At 40.3% G+C, this 20272-nt stretch overlaps 1 protein-coding gene across 5 annotated transcripts in view; it reads right to left on the bottom strand.

Moving 5' to 3' along the window:
• Nucleotides 1-987: 987 nt before the first annotated feature.
• The window catches only part of lrrc9 (leucine rich repeat containing 9), a 41342-nt gene continuing 22057 nt past the window's right edge, over nucleotides 988-20272 (bottom strand). For 4 of the 5 annotated variants that reach the window (XM_088355169.1, XM_088355166.1, XM_088355167.1 and 1 more), the window contains exons 27-32: nucleotides 19540-19676; nucleotides 15646-15863; nucleotides 11957-12025; nucleotides 10119-10238; nucleotides 1214-1382; nucleotides 988-1134 (exon numbers count right to left, since the gene is read on the bottom strand). In XM_088355169.1, coding sequence (XP_088211295.1) covers nucleotides 1019-1134; nucleotides 1214-1382; nucleotides 10119-10238; nucleotides 11957-12025; nucleotides 15646-15863; nucleotides 19540-19676 — 829 coding nt within the window. In that variant the 3' untranslated portion in view covers nucleotides 988-1018. Of the gene's footprint in view, nucleotides 1135-1213; nucleotides 1383-10118; nucleotides 10239-11956; nucleotides 12026-15645; nucleotides 15864-19539; nucleotides 19677-20272 lie in introns of those variants that run through there. The other variant, XR_015852952.1, reaches the window with a different exon arrangement.

Genomic DNA, 20272 nt, shown 5'->3' with positions numbered 1-20272 from the left:
ATAACGCATTAAACGGCAAACCTGGTAATAATGTAGTAAGAACATAGAATATAGTAAGTTGTTATTTTAGAATTGCATTTATAACTGACAGCCCTTTGCACTAATTAGTAACAAAAAGTACCTTTTTATGTATTTCTTGACCACTAGATGTCGCCGTTTTGTATAGTGAAACCGAAAACAAGTGCTAAAGAGCACCAGGAAGAATACAAACTACTGAGACCCAAAGTGACGAAACTGCACCATTTTATTTTCTCTTTTTTTTGCAGAGGTTTTTGGCAGGTTTTGCTTTTTTTATGTAACCGTAAAGGCACGATTTTTAGCTCCCTCTAGGTGTGGCTCATGTTATGTCAGAAAAATCCATATTCGTCCACCTGTGCACATTTTATATGAAAGGTCATGTTTTTCTGTTTATTACTCAAATTAATATTGTTTTTTGTACCACTGGGAGTCACTCAATAGTAAACAAAATCCCTTTAACTGTAAATAAGTATCCATCCGTCTATTATCTGCACCACTTATCCTCAATAGGGGCGCGGGGTGCTGGAGCCCATCTCAGCTGTCCTTGGGCAGTGGGCAGGGGACAACCTGAACTGGTTGCCAGCCAGAGACACACAACTCACTCTCTCATTCACACTTAGGGACAATTTAAACCTGCCAATTAACCTGACATGCATGTTTTGGGAATGTGGGAGGAAACCAGAGTGCCCGGAGGAAACCCACGCAACCATGGGGAGAACATGCAAACTCCACACAGGAAGGTTTGATCCCATGACCTCAGAACTGTGCCGCAGACCGGCTAACCACTCAGCCGCCGTGCTGGTGTAAATAAGTCATGTTTTGTAAATACCAGCAAACCTCAATAAAAACTTTAAACACGACACTTTCATCACATCGACAATGTTTGTCGAAAAATTAATAACAGTGGTGTATAAAGGTATAATCATAAGCATCTTCTGGACATTATCACAATATTAAAAAAATGTCGGATTGAATCAACCTGATACTTTATTTTTTTGTTTCACTTCCCATGGGGAAGGGGACACGCCGCTATCAAGTTGGTTCTTGTTTTCCGAGGCTGTTTGGCGCTCACATCCACATGAAGGCTCGGAGAATTTTTCTCTGCGGGCTTCTTGTCTGGTTTTAAGAAAATGCACGAAGGTGCTTCATTCAGTAAGCGTAAAACGAAAAGTAGAAAAGAAAAAAAGGCGCTCACGTTTGGGCGTGTACTGAACTTGGGCTTCCTCCTTGTTCGTCGGGAGCATGTCGTGTCCGTGAATGAGGCTCTGGATTCCCGTCATGGACATCCCCCTGACGGGCATGTACGTCATCAGGCCGGGCTGGTTGTTTTCCAGACTGAGGGCCCCGCAACACTCCTCGCAGTGCTTTGAAAGAAACAGAATCCAGGAAATCCTAACGTATTTTCCGCACTAAAAGCCGCACCAGATTATAAGGCGCATAGAATTAAAACTACAGTAAGGGCTAGGGTAGCACGAAAAACACACAAGTATTGTAATTGCACAATGATTGAGCAGTAGGAATCTATCAAGGATCACAAATGCATACAACTGCATAACATTGGATAGAACGGGAACCGAACCCTTGGGTGGAGTGCGCCGGATCCTATCCACTAGACCACGAGGGATACAGACGACACATGGCCAAAGGTTTTATCTCATCATCACACTATTTTAGTCACAGAACCAAATTGGCTTAAACACCTGCCTGGGGAACTTAGCTGCAATGCAAAACTTCAGGGCTGTTCTCTGCCTTGTTTTCCTCTCCCACCCTGTCCCATGAAGCTAACCCTGACCCTTTTAAAGGAGCAGTGTCAAAAGCCAGGCAGGTGGTTGTTTTAAACAAACCGGCGAATGTGTGATTGGAAAAAAATGAAAAATAACTGCACAGGATTCAAACCTAAGCTGTCTGGATGTGTTTTCATTTACTATACTATTTCAAAACGCTGCTCTTTTATTTTTATAATCGCATTTGTTTCCCAGATAGGGAGCTCGTTATGCACCTTCCATTTAGATGTTGTGTTTGTCTTATCCTCAAAATAAAAAAAAAACTAAATTGTGGCATTGTGGAAAGTTATTTGGTTGTTCTGAAATGAAGGAAGAAGTAATTTGGCAGTCCCAAAAATGCATGGCTGCACGTATTCAAATCGTTTGTCACTTAAAATGCTTAGTTTGAGCAGAGAAAAAGTGAAACAAAATTTTCTCAAATTTAACATATCTAGCACTGTGACTAAAATAGTGTGATAATGAGATCTCAGGGAGGGTTCACGTTAAACCAGTTTTAAATTGCTCATTGGCACCCTGTGCGTTTCAGGATCAACTTTAAGGTGTTTTTACTAGTTTTAAAATGTCTTGAGAGACTTGGGTCTTTCTATCTCTCTGATTAGCTTTTATTGTATCAGCCTCTGAATCCTTTGGCAGTGTTTTGTTGACTGTTATATTTTTATATATCAGTGTTTTCTCATTTTGGAAGCCAACACTGGTAGGGTGTGGTTCAATGGTTGAAATTCTGAGGCCATCTGCTGCCATCCCTATCAGTGTGAACAACCCTCCCCCAGGTCCTTTTCCTCACTTGGTTAGTATGTGCCTTGTTGTTATCGTACACTGCATGTTATACAGCATTTTGAATGACAATCTCTTGTCTGAAAAGTGATTTACAAATATATTTGGTTTAATTTATTAAGACTAAATGCTTTTTCATTTGTTGTCTGTACATTTAGTGGTCTAGTGCCGTGTTTGGCAACCACTCGACCCCAGGCCCGTACCGGGCTTCAAAGAAAGACAAATAATTACCATATTTTTTGCTAATACCTCAATCATTTGTTACACTAACGTTTAACGTTACTATATTACCCTATTTGAGCAATGTCTTATCAATCGACAAAAATCGCTGACCTCATTTGCTGAGCATATGATGGAAAGGGAATCAAACCTGGATCGCAGCGGTCACAGAGGTAAGAGCTCTGCCATTAGGCCACCACAATTGTGGATGACTAAGGAACAGGAATTCGAGTTTATTTCATTATCACACTGTTTCACAGTGCTGAGCCACGTCGAAAACAACGTAATGGAGCGTTATGGGAAAGAGTTCAAACAAAACCACGTTGTACAACATGGCATCGTGAGTCAAAATAGTTTGTTGATGAAATAAAATGGAATTCCATTTTCTTGTGACATCTAGATCCATGGTGGTTTAGTGATAACACATTGGATTTGGACTTATTATCACTGCTGTTATTATTATTACAATTGTATTTATTGGACCAGGTCAGGTGACTATAGACAAGACATTAAACTGGTCCCTGGTACAGAAAAAGTGTCTGACCACTGGTCTAGTGGATAGGACCGGTCGTGCTCCCCACCCCACCACGATCCGGGTTCGATTCCCATTGCACTCAATGATATGCAATTCTGAACAACCATTCACGTCCCTAGTGCCCTGGTGGTTAGGATTCAGTGCCCTAACCCACGCTACCCATTTCGATCCCCGCTGCCACCATTGTAAGGCAATTGTGATCGGCGCTAAACATTTTTCGACTTATCAATAATTGCACATATCGAATAACGCTTTTCCAATTCTGCCCACACATAAGGAGCTTGTCATATTTCTGGCCAATTTGGGATTTTTGGGTGCACTTTATAGCCCGGAAAATCCGGTAATTTTGAATCCCAAAGGTGAGGTGCGGTCATCACTCTTAATAGTCACATTTACAATTCAAATAAAAGCCGACGCTGCAGCGAACTCAGATGGAATTTGCTCTAATAAGAGAACTGCGCGTACCATCTCTGTCATTTCCACATGTTCAATTAGCGGGGCGGAAGGGGTCGTGTTGACCCGGCTAATAGGGAGTAAATCCACTGGTGCATTATCGGGCGGGCACATTTCATCTAATCAGCAGGATGATGCTAGCAGGCTTAGGCTGCTTTTAATTCAGGGCAACGGGAGAACTGGCCGCTCCGCTCCAATCGTGACGTGGAAAGCAGCCTTTCGCTAAAACCGGGAGAGTTTCATCTGTGATTTCTTTTATTCGGCTCATGTGTGCATAATGATGGAATAAGTCATCTATGACAAGACCTATAAGGGCTGCATAATTAAAGGAATAAAAGGCAAAATTGTTGTCCAGCGTCATTAAGGTGAAATCGACCATACCTAAAGGGACAGTAGTGGCTGAAAGATTTTTAAACATTGTGAAGAAAATAAGTATTTAAACACTGCTAGTTTGCTATTTCTCCCACTGAGAAATCATGGAGGGGTCTGAAATTTTCATCGTAGGTGCATGTCCACTGTGAGAAAGATAAACTAAAAAGAAAAAGCCAGAGAACAAAATGCATGATTTTTTCAACAATTTATTTGTGTGATATAGCTGCAAAGTATTTTAATACCTGAGAAAATTAATGTTAATATTTGGTATCGTAGCCTTTGTTTGCTATTACAGAGGTCAAATCTTTCCTGTTGTTTTTCACCAGATTTGCACACACTGCAGGAGGGATCTTGGGCCACCCCTCCACACAGATCTTCTCTAGATGAGTCAGGTTTCTAAGCTGTCGCTGAGAAACAAGGAGTTTGTGCTCCCTCCAAACATTTTCGAGTGGGTTCAGGTCTGGAGACTGGCTGGGACATGCTTGAACCTTGATATCCTTCTTACGCAGCCACTCATTGGCTGTGTGCTTCGAGTCGTTGTATTGTTGGAAGACCCAGCCACGACCCGTCTTCAATGCTCTGACTGAGGGAAGTAGGTTGTTCCCCAAAATCTCACACTACACGGCCCCAGTCATCCTCTCTTTATTGCAGTGCACTTGTCCTGTCCCATGTGCAGAAAAACACCCCCAAAGCATGATGCTACCACCCCCGCCCCTTCACAGTAGGGATGGTGTTCATTGAGAACCCACAAGGTGATATCGTGAACGGGACTCCTCCCCGATTGAGATTGACCATCATGTTTAGCTTCTTCCATTTTCGAATGATTGCTCCAACAGTGGACCTTTTTTCACCAAGCTACTTGGCAATTGCTCCGTAACACTTTCCAGCCTCGTAGAGGTGTACAATATTGGCTCTGGTGTCTTTGGACAGCTTTTTGGTCTTCGCCATGTTAAAAGTTATAGTCTTACTGATTCTATGGGGTGGAGCTAACAGCTAACAACCTCAAACAGGTGCATCTGATTCAGGATGATACATGGAGTACAGGTCTAATTGGCGGACTAACAGGTCTTTCAGGGTCAGAATTCTAGATGATAACAGGTGTTTAAATATTATTTCCAGCTGTATCACACGAATACATTTTTAAAAAATCATGCATTGTGATTACTGGATTTTTCTTTTTAGTTTATCTCTCTGTGAACATGCACCTACGATGAAAATTGCAGGCCCCTCCACGATTTCTAAGCGGGAGAAATAGCAAAATAGCAGGTTGTTCAAATACTTATTTTCTTCACTGTACAAGCTGAGCTTTTGGAAGTTCAAAAGCGGGAGATGTTATGCCGCACTCTAGTTTAACACATGAATCACATTGTGTCAAAACAACAAGTGCTTGTTTAAAACCGGAAGTGGCAAACCTTAAGCAATCGATTTTCTGAATTAAAAAAAGAAATACACAAAATGCTGAAAACTGGGATTGTAAACTACAGAAAATTAGGAGTATTTGGTAGCACTGTTGACGGTATTTATCTACCGAGTGTTGTCATAGTTTGTTGTGCCAGCTGGCTTCCAAAATTGTTAAATGCTCACCACAATCAGTCTCATGAATATTTATAATAAACAAACAGCATGTACATGTTTAAAACAGGGGGTGGCAAACTTTGACCAAAACGGTAATCTAAAGTGGCTTGCGAAACTATTTGGCCCCCTTGAACTATGTGACCTTTTGCCACATTTCAGTCTTCAAAAATAAATATATAACTGTAATTTATTGTGAAGACTCAACAATAAGTGGGACACAATCATGAAGTGGAACACACTTTATTGGATATTTTAAACTTTTTTAACAATTAAAAAGACAAAAAAGCGGGTGTGCAAAATTATTCAGCCCTTTACTGTCAGTGCTGCAAACTCTGTCCAGAATTTCAGTGGGGATCTCTTAATGACTAACGATAATAAATGGAATCGACCTGTGTGTAATCAAGCCTCTGTATAAATGTGCCTGCACTGTGATAGTCTCAGAGGTCTGTTTAAAGCGCAGAGAGCATAATGAAGAACGAGGAACACACCAGGCAGGTCCGAGATACTGTTGTGGAGAAGTTTAAAGCTGGATTTGGATCCAAAAAGTTTTAAACATCCCAAGGAACACTCGGCAAGCAATAATGTTGAAATGGAAGGAGTATCAGACCACTGCAAATCTACCAAGATCGGGCTGTACCACTAAACTTTCAGCTCATACAAGGAGAAAACTGATCAGAGATGCAGCCAAGAGGCCCATGAACACTCTGGATGAACTGGAGAGGTCTACAGCTGAGGTGGGAGAATCTGTCCATAGGACAACAATCAGTCGTTTACTGCAAAAATCTGGCCTTTATGGAAAAGTGGTAAGAAGGAAGCCATTTCTTAAAGATATTAAAACAAAAAGTGTCGTTTAAAGTTTGCTACACGCCACCTGGGAGACACACCAAACAAACATGTGGAAGAAGGTGCTCTGGTCAGATGAGACCAAAATTGAACTGTTTGGCAACAATGCAAGACGTTATGTTTGGCGTAAAAGCAGCACAGCTCATCACCCTCAACACACCATCGTCACAGTCAAACATGGTGGTGTGGCAGCATCATGGTTTGGACCTGCTTTTCTTCTGAAGGGACAGGGAAGATGGTTAAAATTGATGGGAAGATGGATGGAGCAAAATACAGGACCATTCTGGAAGAAAACCTGATGGAGTCCGCAAAAGACCTAAGACTGGGAGGGAGATGTCTTCCACCAAGACAATGACCCAAAACAAAGCAAAAGCTACAATGGAATGGTTCACCAAGAAAACATATTAAGGTGTTAGAATGGCCAAGTCAGAGTCCAGACATTAATCCAATTGAGAATCTGTGGAGAGCACTGAAAACTGCTGTTCACAAACGCTTTCCATCCAACTTCACTGAGTTCGAGCTGTTTTGCAAGGAGGAATGGGCAAAAAAAAAATCAGTTTCTCGATGTGCAAAACTGATAGAGACATACCCCAAGCGACTTGCAACTGTAAACGCAGCAAAAGGTAGCGTTACAAAGTATTAAAACAATGGGGCTGAATAATTTTGCACACCCACTTTTGCGTTTTTTATTTGTTAAAAAAAGTTTTAAATATCCAATAAAGTTTGTTCCACTCCATGATTGTGTCCCACTTATTGTTGATGCTTCACAAGGGGGCGGCAGTAGCTCAGGAGGTAGAGCGATCGTTTTAGGATTAAGGGATCCCAGTTCGAATCCCGGCTTGTCCGTGTTACATGTCGAAGTGTCCTTGGGTAAGACAATGAACCCCCAATTACCCCCAATAAGCAGGTTAGCGCCTTACATGGCTGCACAGATCACGGCCGCTATTGGGAAATGTGAAGCACAATGTAAAGCGCTTTGGGAAGTCATTGACTTGAAAAGCGCTATAGAAATGCAGATCATTTCATTTCAATGACAGTTTTATATCTTGATGTTCTTGAAGTCTGAAACGTGGCAAAAGGTCAAAGTTCAAGGGGGCCAAATAGTTTCGCAAGCCACCGTGATGTGAAGACTTTTTTGTTTAAATTTGAAAAAGTGGTAAATCTAAAAAAAAAAAAAATCAATAGGTCTTTTTAAGGGGAGAAAAGTGGTAATCTTACATGTAAAGCTGTAGTGTTTTGTAGGTATTTTGCTCCATGATGCAGAGCCAGACAATGAATGAAAAAAAAAAAATAGCATCAGCTGGAAAAATGAGTATAAGTTGGCCATACTGAGCAGGTCATAAGACAGACGATACATGTATAATATACACCATAGAATTTTTAAAAAATTATATTATTTATTTTTTCTGAGTACATTATTGGGCTGGAACGGATGGGCGCCACCAGGCTGTACTTGCCCAAGACACACCACAGGAGATGGTGCCCCTACGACCCTAGTGGTTAAGGGATCCCAATCAACCAACCAACCAACTGGCCCCATTCAACCAATCAACCAAAATTAAAAATAATTTGGGTAGAGCTGCCTCTCGACCAGTTTTGTTGTGGCCCCTGTGCAAAATATTTTGGGGGGATTTAAGGTAAACGCATTTATGATTTCATAATTGTGCTATGTACTGGCGTAATAAACTACATAAGATTCGTAGTATTTGGTCGCAATAAATATTCAGTGGCACAGTTTATTTTGGAGTGGAATAAAAACAAGTCTGAAATATAAGAAAAGTAAAAGGAGCAGTTATTAAACATAGTAAATGGCATAGTCTTTTTTTGCAAAACGTTTTCGAACTAGACTTTCTGCACTAAAGTAAGTGTACTTAAAGAAGGAGGATAGGCCTGGTTGTTAACACGGTGCATGCATTTCGAGCCATCGTGCCAGATCTTGGACTTGATGCATGCCACAATTAATAACCTGCTACATCATGTCAAGATTTCGAGACAAGAAGCTTGTCATTGCTGTCAATTGGACGTTTTGCATGATTTCAGTTATTACTTTTTTTTTTTGTTGATGTTGACTGTGTAGTGTCTGTTGATGACCTTGCAACGTCAATTGCAGCCTGGTCATGATGTGCAGTGTTGGGCCGTGAGGGCCTGCAAGGCCTTTTCAGCTGGCCTAAAAATATCTGAGCCATGGGATGTTAATTATATTTGTCTATCAATAATTAAAATTGTCCGCCTGCTTCTTTTCATTGCTTCTCCCTGGTTGTGCTGCCACCAGATGAGTGCTTTCACATTTAAACAGTCAAACAATCAGATTTCTGCCATCAAATGTTGCTCAGCAGAGAAATCTACCCAGACGCCTTCACAAAAAATCCTGAAGGCCCAACAGCTCGGAAAAACTGTTAGATTAGTCAATCAGATTTTGAGTTGGTGATGCATAGGCATTGTTGCAGGTGTAAGGAAGAATCAGCTTTGGGGTGTTAATGCAACAAAGTGATCGCACCAACAGCCGTTAAACAAGGAAATACACTTTTGTGTTGATTTATGGGAGAAAAGTCGGACAACTTCGAAGCAGGCAAGCCCTTCTCAAGCGGGATGGAATTTGTGACAAAACCTTTGTCTGCCACTTTCAGTCTAGAAGTAAAAGATTTGAATTTTGGGCTGGGTCTGTAAGTTGGAGGTGGGCAGCGTTTCTCTCTTGCCGACTTATATATTTTTACTATCAACCCGTCATTTATTTTTTTTAAAGTCTCATTGAAAGGTGGGGTGCATAATTTGAAATTTTGTTACTAACTGCCGCCATTTCCTGGCTAAAAGTCCTGATTGCAGCCTTAGGCAGCTAGTTCATACTGCGTGTACAAGTACATGAATTTCTGAGACACACTAGAATAAACTCTTCTTTTTTCATCTTTTTGGGAGTTTGGGTAGTCGTTTGAACTTTACCAGAAGCAGGCCTTCTCCTAATGTAACATTTTAATGCTCCACTTACAAATACAAATACATTAAATAACACCTGGAGGGGACAATCATGAAATCACTCCAGCAACCTACCAGCCTCCTTTCCTAAAACCTAATGTGTTTCGCCTTGAACAGCTCTAATAATAGTAAGATAATAGTAGATAGGCTCAGTGGAAAATAAAGTACAAGGGCTCTTTGAACTCAGTTCGGCTATTGTGAACACATACTTAATAGAGAAAATAATATTAAATAACTTTTTAAGGGCACCTCAATTAACTCACCCCACCTTTAACTTAGATTTCGTTACAAAAAAGAGACTTTATGTGTCGTGCGTTGCAGGGTTCTTTTCTGTCCGCGTTCGACGGCAGTTGGACCCAGAGAACTAGGCGGGCGGTGGGCCTACATCTCCTCTACTCCACCAAAGTCCTCACAAATAAAATAGGAATGAAGTAAAAAAAAAATATTATTGATCCTTTTTCATATGCGTCACAGCTGTAAATCCGGTTATTAAAATTCAGTATACTGAAGGCCTAGGTGTGAAATGTACACCCTGCCCCTGTTTTTGTACAAATGTGCTCCTATGCACTCCTCACTGTTGCATCTGTAATTTCGGCTCTGGTTCTCTCCTCTATGGTAACCGTCATCCCGTCCAGCACTTGCAACTGAGCCAGACTGCGCATCACTGCAGGCCTGTGGAGAGCGTTGCGAGCCACCTGACAACAAAACATAAATTAGAAATCACTCTCATTCAAACCGCAGCTGCCTTAAGGTATTTGCGATTCCATTTGGAGCCCCAAAAGATTGAAATATGTCTCTTATCTCATACTCCTTTATGCTCCTCCGGGCCTCCTTCGTTTAAATTCTGAGTGAGTGCCAGTAATAATGTCAGAGGACAGATTTTGGCGCTGACGATTTTGGCGCAATAATCTCATGTGGTCAGCGGCAGTATGCGTCGTCTCAAGGGTGGTTTTGGCCTATACCCCTTTGGCGTGATTAACTCCCACGAGAAACGAAAGGGTCTGATTTCAACGGAAGGGAACGAGTAAGCCACAGCTGAGCCAGATGGCGGGCCAACAGCTTTCGCCATTTGGTCAGTGGATTTGTCCTCAAAACCGGCCCCGTTCAAGCGAGAGCAGACGGAACGTCGTGTAATCTCTTAATTTGGGAGCATCGGCGTGTTGGATCGTCGCTGTGAGAAAGCGAGCCCGAAAATGAGCTTTAGATCATGCCGCAAAAAGCGATTAAGAGTTGTGATGGTGGGCGTGTACCTTGACAGGTGAGAGAAAATGCAATTTTAATCATGGTAAACCGGTTTGGAAAAGAATCCATGGGTACTGTAATTGTTCTTTCCTTATTCAGAAATGCCGTCACAATTAAAGATGCAATTACTTCTTCAAGGTCTCCTTATAATGGAATCTTCAACAAACACAAGCAATATATTCATTTACACTACAATACTAGATTGTAAATAAATGATTTGGTTTTGTAGTGTAAAAACAAAGGCTCGTGAACAGGGGATGAATTCAAAAGTCAGTTTATGGTGATTTTCAGAAAGAATGAATACGAAAATAATAAAACTGTGACAAAGTAAGATATTTTCTGGATTTTAAAAGAGAGGAACAGCGTTGCTGAAATATTAAAACATCATGCAAGGACATGCAAGAATAGGATGCGTTTATTGTGAAGTGTTTTTAAAGGCCAATGTCAAGTTTTCGATTCATTATTTTTTAAATAAAAATCCCCAAAAAAGTGTGGGGACCGATATCAAGTGCTAGGACGATACCATACTTTATTTTTAAGGTTCCCAAGTTCATTTGAGCTCAGGTAGAAAACACTTCCAAGGGGACAAACAAAAAAATGAATGCCTCTAAAAAGAGTGCCTTAGGTGTAGGGCTGGGAATCTTTCACAAGCTCCCATTTAAATTATAATAATGATTAAGGGATAAAAGATTTTACAATTTTTTAATTGGTTTTTAAAATTTTGTTTTTTTTCATTTCCACTACAGTACTGTATATTTTACTATGAAAACCCATGCAAACTATAAAATCATGCCTTATTTTTCTTGTGCTGCTCTCAGCATTGACTTGACATCCTTTTTGCGTTGAAGTTCATTGATTAAAAACTTTCCCTTTTGTTGTGTTGAAGCACATGTTCAGTCATTTTTGGGGTATTTTCAATACCACGCTTTACAGACCGATACAGTGTAGTTCTTGAGTGGTTATAAATAACGATACATATCTCTTTAGAACATAAAATGTCCTCTTTTCTGCAACAATTATAGATGATAGTTTTTTTTTTAAAAGTTAACCCGTAAATGTTTTCCTTAATGTGGCAATTATTTGACAGCAATTTTACCATTCCTTTTGAGTTTTCTTAATAAAAAGCCACTAGAATGAAGAACCAGTGATTAACTCATTTGGTCAAACTTACCGGGTTGCCAACAACGGAGAGTTCTGTTAGCGAAGGAAGAACCTCAAGTTTATCAATTTCGGAGATGTCCTATAAACATGGGAGACAAAAAAAGTAGAAATGTTTACATTTTCATTCCAGCAAGTCCGACTGAAACCGGGTGTGTTTGGGATAATAGAGGCATAAGTATCAAGCCTGAAACCTTTCATAATTTTTGGACGCAGGCAGGATTGAAGCAGCTGATGGCAGAGATTACGCGTTTAATCGTATGAGAGTTTGGGCACGCAACAGAGCTACTGGGAAGGAGGGGAGAGGTGGTGGCGGTAGTGGGGGAAGTTCTCTATGATTTGGAAGATTGACGGTCACGCTTGGAATTCACATCAGTGTTTCCAATATATTGAGAAGTTAATCAATTAATAAAGCTTATATTTATCATTATATAAATGCATATAGCCAATTTTAGATGATCGAAAAGCATAAGAAATATGGACAAAATGTTTAAACTGACAGGTAGGTAAATGTTCACGAACATTGTGCTTAATTTTGCTCAAAAACTCCCCAGATTAATGCATTTGAATTTAAAATGTACACAATTTTCTTCCAGGGGAGAATGCCCCCAGACTGTCCACCCACCAGGGCCTCACTAAATTCTACGGGAAACACTGCAGAGATGCCCTCCCGGTCGCCGTGCAGTAAATCTTAATTAAATAGGTGTAAGTAAGAGGGGATTGGCAGACACAAGTGTGCAAATCGCTCCCCCTCGCTGAGAAGGAGACAGAGAGCGAGAAGCTGATTACATGTTTCGCTGATTGGCCCCTCTGTCTTCTTACACACTGCCCTGACCTTCAATCACACTGGAGCCCCTTTTAATGCTAACCCTCACATTGCACAGTGGGGAATAATGAGTCATGATTACCATGTTTCACGTATAACTTTGCTGAATACAGGGAATGGGAAAAAACACATTCTATTCGACACTTTGTCCATATCAAACAATCATTTACAGCTCATCAAAATGTAATGGGGACCAGAAACTGTTTCAGCATGCTCATCTATTTGTTCCCTATTCAAAGCAAAATGGGGCTGAGAAAAAATGAGGATGACACCTTTTACTGATTGCCACTCGTTCATAGTGTGCCTTATGATGAACAACATAGATGAAGATAACCATTAAAATTGTCAATATACCCGAGGCTTGGTCATGCCCAGGTAAAGTTTGCAAATCTCATAATATAATTCAATGTAACATTCTTATCTGTATTAATTTATTACATTTACAGTCGATGTCATCTGCTATGGATGGGCGGTCTGCAATTATATAGCGCTTTTCAAGTCACTGAAGGTCTCCCAAAGCACTTGACAATTTGAGTCACACTTACCCATTCACACACACTCACACACAGAATGCAGCGTCAGCCATGCAAGGCAACTACCTTCTAACCAAGAATATTAGGGATTCAGTGTCTGGCCCAAGGCGACTGCTGCCATCAATATAATCAAAATGTGTCCAAATTAGCATCATTTTCCTATTTTGACTCCTTTTTTAAATTCCCTTAATTCTTTTTGTCCTCCATATTGCACTGTGCTTAGTGCGCTGCTGCACAGTGAGTATTATTACTAGATGTTGCTGCATTGTGTCATGCAAGCAAAAAGGAGTGCTAAAAGCACAGGGAAGAATGCAAACCACTCAAAGTGGCTCATTTTTTGCTCAACCTTCGCAAAGTTTTTGTTTTTCGGGTACACGTAGCAACAATATGGCGCACAATTATGTTAGCTCGCTCATGTTGAGTTAAACAAACCTACGAGTATTTTCAAAAAAATGCACGTTCATTATGACAGTTCATGTATTTTCTCTTTTAACTTAAATCAATAGTTTTTTTGAATGAACGACATTCGTCTTACCACTAGGTGGCGCTAAAAGATACACACCGCCCCCGATTTTAATTCAGCGTTTTCAGTTTACCTGCAGATTCGACAATTGGGTGAAGACCTTCTCACATCCGAGTTGGAAGCATTTATATGGACGATCGCCGGTGTGGGTTCTAGTGTGCTGCTATAGGCAGCATGACTTGAGATTTTTGCAAATTTTCAATCATCCATTCATTTTCTGCACCGCTTATCCTCACCAGGGTAGCAGGGCTTCTGAAGCCCATCCAAACCATCTATGGGCAATGGGCAGGGGACACCCTAAACTAGTTGCCAGCCAGTCGCAGGGCAAACAGAGACACACAACCTTTCACACACACTCAGAGTTCCATGCATGTTTTTGGAATGTGGAAGGAAACGGGAGCGCCCGGGAGAAACTAGGCACTGGGAGGCCAGTGGCTGGGTTTGATACCAGTACCTCTGAACTGTAGGGCTGATGCGCTAACCGATCAGCCACCGTGCCACCCTTATATATTTCAGTTTAAATTAATTAAAAATAATAAAATCTATATTCGGGCAGCACGGCGGCGCAGTGGTTAGTGCGTGTGCAGGCACAGTTCTAAGGTCTTGGGAACCTCCTGTGTGGGTTCAAATCCAGCGACCGGACTTCCTGTGCGGAGTTTGTATGTTCTCCCCGTGCTTGGGTGGGTTTCCTCCGGGCACTCCGGTTTCCTCCCACATTCCAAAGACATGCATTTCAGGTGGATTGGCCCTAGGTGTGAATGAGCGTATGAGTTGTCTGTCCCTGTGTGCCCTGCAATTGGCTGGCAACCAGTTCAGGGTGTCCCCTGCCTACTGCCAGATGATTGCTGGGATGGGCTCCTGCACCCCCGCGACCCTACTGAGGATAAGCGTTGCAGCTGACGAGATGAGATGAGATGAGAATCTATGTGCTGTCATGAATTTAAGTGTTATTTTTTTATGTCATCCAATGTTCTCATTTATTGGGAATTTGGGACTCATAGATCTGGGTTTTAATCAAAGGTTTTGGAGAGAGTAAATAAAGTTCAAGATCAGATTTTTGAACTGTGTAAGGCAGGGGTGTCAATATCGATTGTATGGGAGTGCCATACAAGAAAATAAACTACAAGCCAAGGGCCAGACTGATTGAATGTTGACATTTTTTTAAGACGACACATGTAGTTTAGTGAACCGAATCGAACCTAGTGACAAGGAATTACGTGTATTCTAATACAATCAGATAAATAAGCAATATATTCTTATGCTCTAACAGTAATCTTCAATATTAAAATAAACAAAAGACAAGTTGACATAAAAATCCTATTACATGACCAATAAATGAAAGAAGCCACTATTGAGGCACCATCAGTAAAAAAATAACCAGATTCTATTCGCCACTTTGTCTTTATCAAACAATCATTTTCAACTCATCAAAATCTAATGGAGACCAGAAACTAAAGGTAAGATTTTAAGCGTCAGCTCGACCTGAGACATGCCAAAAACACCATTCCTCCTCCCGAGTCCTCACAAGTAAAATATGAAAATTCAGGTTTGCTTTGGCTCGGTTCCTCAAATAAAGATAATTTGTAAGACTCAGGCTGGGCTGGGCTTTAATACCCATGGGTTGGATTATTTTAGGCCCTGTCTTACCTCATCAGAAACTGTTTCAGCATGCTCATTTATTTTTCTCCACACATTTTTTATTCAAAACCACAGGGGGCTGGAAATGAAATGAGGATGACACCTTTTACAGATTGCCACTCTATCGTAGAGTGCCTTATGGTTAACAGCACAGAAGAAGACAACCATTGCAATTGTCATACCTGAAGCTTGTTCATGCCCAGGTAAAGCTTGCGAAGCTCAGTGAGTGGGTAGAGATGATTGAGCTCTCGGATGCGATTCTCTGTCAGGTGGAGCTCTAGTAAGACATTCTGGGAACTGAAAGAGTTCTCATATAGGCCTCTTATCCGGTTTCTGTCTAGCACTAGCTCCCGCAGCTGGTGCAGACCCTCCAAACCTTCTACCTGGCTGATCTCATTCCCTGCAAGCAGTCGGAAGATTTTACAAAGGTTAGGGATTAAAAGCATCCAGCATCAACATTTTTACACAACTAAACTGCAGCATATATTATACTCGTCAAAGTCACTGGATAAGATAAAGTATTGGTTGCGTAATATTACATGAAAAGAATGTACGCTGCTACGCAGAAGCAGGAGAAGCAGATTCAAATTGATGTTAAGGTAGAGTATACATCAAGGCTTGGCACCATTAATTTGATTTCACTTCTTAGTCAATTTTGGAAACTATTCGCCTGAATACAAAACCATTAACAATTACATGGAAGAGCATAATTCAAAGCACCTCTTCAGAGCACTTAAACTCTACAAATGTTCAAAATTCAAGAATTCCAACACTTGTAGGAGCCTTGATTGGAAAACATTTCATTACCCGGAATTCAGATTATAAAAAACATTTCATCTTGCATTCTGGATGCTTCCAAAATTAAAAAGGTACAACCCAGCGGTTCTCAAACCTTTGACACCAGGTCAATAAATTTCTCTGCAAGCACAAAAATCGGATAATGACCAACACCATACAGTAGTGTGGTAAAAGTATCAATCGAAAACTTTTAATTAAATACGTATTGTACACCTTGAAAATAAAATGGGTCCAAAATAACCCAATTTCCAAGCACTACCTTGTATACATTTTTGCCTATTTACTTTAACATTATTTTTTAAGTCTTTATTACATGTTTATCCTATAGTGCAGTTTAATCTTGTTTTAAACAATATTTGCTTCATTGTTATCAATGACAATAATGACAATTATAATTCAATTATAAGAGTAGACCAAATGACTATTTGGATTATTTTGACCCAACTTTATAGGTTGTTTTGACTTAAGTTTACATTTTTATCCCTATAATTGGGGATGTTTTAATTTATAAAGAAAATGTGTATTTTATTATTTACAATCTCACCAGATCACCTTCTCCCCAACAAAAATGGGTTTTATTGTACAAAACAACCCAAAGAAATTGATCAAATTGATCCAAGTAGCAGATTGGTTAAATTCTTACCCAGTTTGGATTATTTTGTGGCAGAAATGAATTTATAATGTACATTTTAAATTATTGTCGACCAACATGTCATCGCAAATGATCATTTGAAATGTATTGCATACAATAATGACATGAATATAAAAAAAAAAATTATCAAACAAATGTTTTTAAGGGGCAAATACAGTGGTTAGCGCGTATGCGGCACAGTTCTGAGGTCATGAGATTTAACCTTTTGGGTCGGTTTCCTCCGGGCCCACCAGTTTCCTCCCACATTCCAAAAACATGCATGTCAGGTTAATTGGTCGGTCCAAATTGTCCCTAGGTGTGAATGAGTGAGTGAATTGTCTGTCTCTGTGTGTCCTGCGACAGGCTGGCAATCAGTTCAGGGTGTCCCCTGCCCACTGCCAGAGGATGGCTGGGATGGGCTCCAGCACCCCTGTGACCCTACTGAGGATAAGCGGTGCAGATAATTGATGAATGGGTGTTTTTGATGGATTAAATATAGTAGCAAACTGTAAATCAGTTATTCTTTTGTGTACCACGACATAAGAATCAGAGCACAGACAGGCAATTAATGATTGATAACCTTCCTGCTGATTGTGCGGAATCGATTTGTTGGTTAATTGTGTCTTGACCTGACAAGGTGCTATTAACTCACTGTGAGCTGGTACGTTCTCATTATAACATAAGACGTGGCCAAGAAGCAAAGGCAAATATTCGGAATATCAATATTTAAATGATTTAAAAGTAATTATTTAATGTGATTTTTTTTTCCCAAAATAAATTATACATAAAATTAATCTTGCAATCAGAAAGCTAAACAATAACTCAATTTGGGTTTAGAGCAGACCAGTGACATGCTGTCAGCGGGGCAGGAGGCTGTGCCTCACCTATCATTGTGATATATAAAAATATAATAGTTATATTTATTCAGCGTTATATTTCGCATTTACCTTCACAATTGTTGGATTTTCTTTTTTAAAATGGTAACGTTTTCAAAATACATTATGAATATTATTAAAAACATTAAATGTAACATTACCTGTTGAGCATCTGCAGATGCAGAGTGAGGCACGCAATTCTCTTGCCTCATGGCAGAGGGCTATAATCAGATCAAGGATTCTGATCCACTACTAGGATTATTTGACAAAAAATGTTTAAATGCAATCTAAAAAGGCCCATTTGATTCTACATGCCGAATACTGGTCCATTTGTTTAAAAGTTAATATTAGGTGACCTGAAATTGGCTTACTTTTTTTGAAAGAAAATCCCCAACAATTGGCTTATTTAGCCCAAAACAACAAATTTCCAATAATAAGCAGTTATTGGTTATTTCTACACAGTATGGGCTATTTTTCAAAGTGTTTTTTTTTTATTATAGACAAATTAATACCTGTCAACGTATACGTATTTTATATATATTTAATTTATTTACACAAGTTATCTTCGTTTTTATTCTACACAGGCAAAATGGCTCAGGGTTCAGAGGTCGGGAGCTGCAGAACCAAATTTGGCTGCCAGAGGGTTCTAGAGACCCCACGTAAGCAGAACACACAAGAACAGATGTTTATGGATTTTGTTGATATTCAATGGGGTGGATTGAAACAAAACCTAGCTAAAGACACATGCGGAGGCCTAAAGTACAACTGTGTAAAGTTTTACAAAAATCGGTTCAGCCGTTTTGGAGCCTATAAGTCACATACAACATACACACAAATTGGGATTAGTAAAGTAGTTTAGATGGATTACATTGAAATAGTCTGTCTTTCTTCTGGTGAATAGCTGCCGTGTTGTGTTTGTAAGGTTTATTATTGCTTAAAAAGGGGAATTGCAATCATTAACAAGGGGAGCAAATGGCTGAGGTTGACAGTTATGCAAATTATCTATCCATCCATTATCTTCACCGCTTATCCTCAGTAGGGTCATGGGGGTGTTGGAGCCCATCTCAGCAGTCCTCGGGCAGTGGGCAGGGGACACCCTGAACCGGTTGCCAGCCAGTCGCAGGGTACACAGGGACAGACAACTCACTCGATCATTCACACCTAGGGACAATTTGGACTAGCCAATTAACCTGACATAAATGTTTTTGGAATGTGGGAGGAAACCTGGAAAGCCCGGAGGAAACCCACGCAAGCACAGGGAGAACATGCAAATTCCACACAGGAAGGCTGGTAGCTGGATTTAATCCCATGACCTTAGAACTGTGCCACAGACGCGCTAACCACTTATCCGCCATGCCGCCTGGTATGCAAATAATTTTGTTTTATTAAATATCTCAAATATCAAAATGCTTTGTGCCGGTTACTTGGTTAAAAAATATATTTCACAAGGGACACCTCCAACACACACACTGATATAAGAGACAAAACATTCCCTGCTGTTTGTTTTTTGATGTTGACTAAGCCTGGAACAATCACAGAACCATCTGAGACGTTTTCAAACAAACAGAGTGCATAGAGGACAAGCAAAGTGGCCTCTGTGGCACCGATCAGCGTGATGGAGCGCTTCTCTATGAAAACCTATCAGAAGCTTTTGTAACAAAAGTCCCCAGCTCCTTTGTTGAAACCCCCCGTGCACCTGGATTTGAAACGAGCGCTTCGGTGTTTACCTTTTCACAGAGTGCGGGGAGGATTACCGGCACAGGTTTACATACCCTGAAGGAAAAGCGTTTTAAGATTGGTGAGCCTGCTGAGCTCCAGATTGGCCATATTGGAGATGCCATTGTGACTCAAATGCAGCACCTCCAGGCTGCCCATCAGAGGCTCCAGGATGATCGTCGGCGTGAGTTGCCTTCACAGAGGAAAAACGTGTTTTTGTAACTGCTCGGCTGCATTATTTTACCAAAGGGTACAATGAAATACCTCAAGAAATTTCACAGCAGGTAGGGCGGTTTGACTTTTTACACAACACCGATTTCCCAACAAAAGCTTTTCCAGTGATAAGCGGTTAAATGAAAATATATATATTTTTTTGCTTTAAGGACCAAACATTTTCCAGGTCAAATGAAAATAAAAACGTTCCAAAACAATGTAGCGTATACCGGACTTGATTACTTATCTTATTTTCAAATCAAAGGTAACTGAGTCATGATCTATCCTAATTGCTGGTAAATGCTGCCCTCTAACGGTTGAAGAGAGCTAGCCATATTAGCGAAATTGCTTGCCATGTTGCTCATTATCTGTTACATTATCTCGTTTATCAATAATCTGCTCACAACCATATTTTTTTTAGAAACCTTTAAAGATGACGTCCGAGTAAATAATGTTACACTGGCAAACAATTAGGTCAGTTTAAAATACAGGAAAAGGGAGTAATACTTTTCTTCGTTTCATATTTAGGGCAACTTTAATTGAATTAAAAATATAATTCATGTGCTTTAATTAACT

This window comes from Urocampus carinirostris, chromosome 15 (genome assembly GCF_059441175.1).
Source record: "Urocampus carinirostris isolate Australia breed hairy pipefish chromosome 15, RoL_Ucar_1.0, whole genome shotgun sequence".
Classification (NCBI taxonomy): Eukaryota; Metazoa; Chordata; class Actinopteri; order Syngnathiformes; family Syngnathidae; genus Urocampus; species Urocampus carinirostris.
Note: the sequence above shows the minus strand (reverse complement) of the source record. Positions and strands in the feature narration are given on the sequence as shown.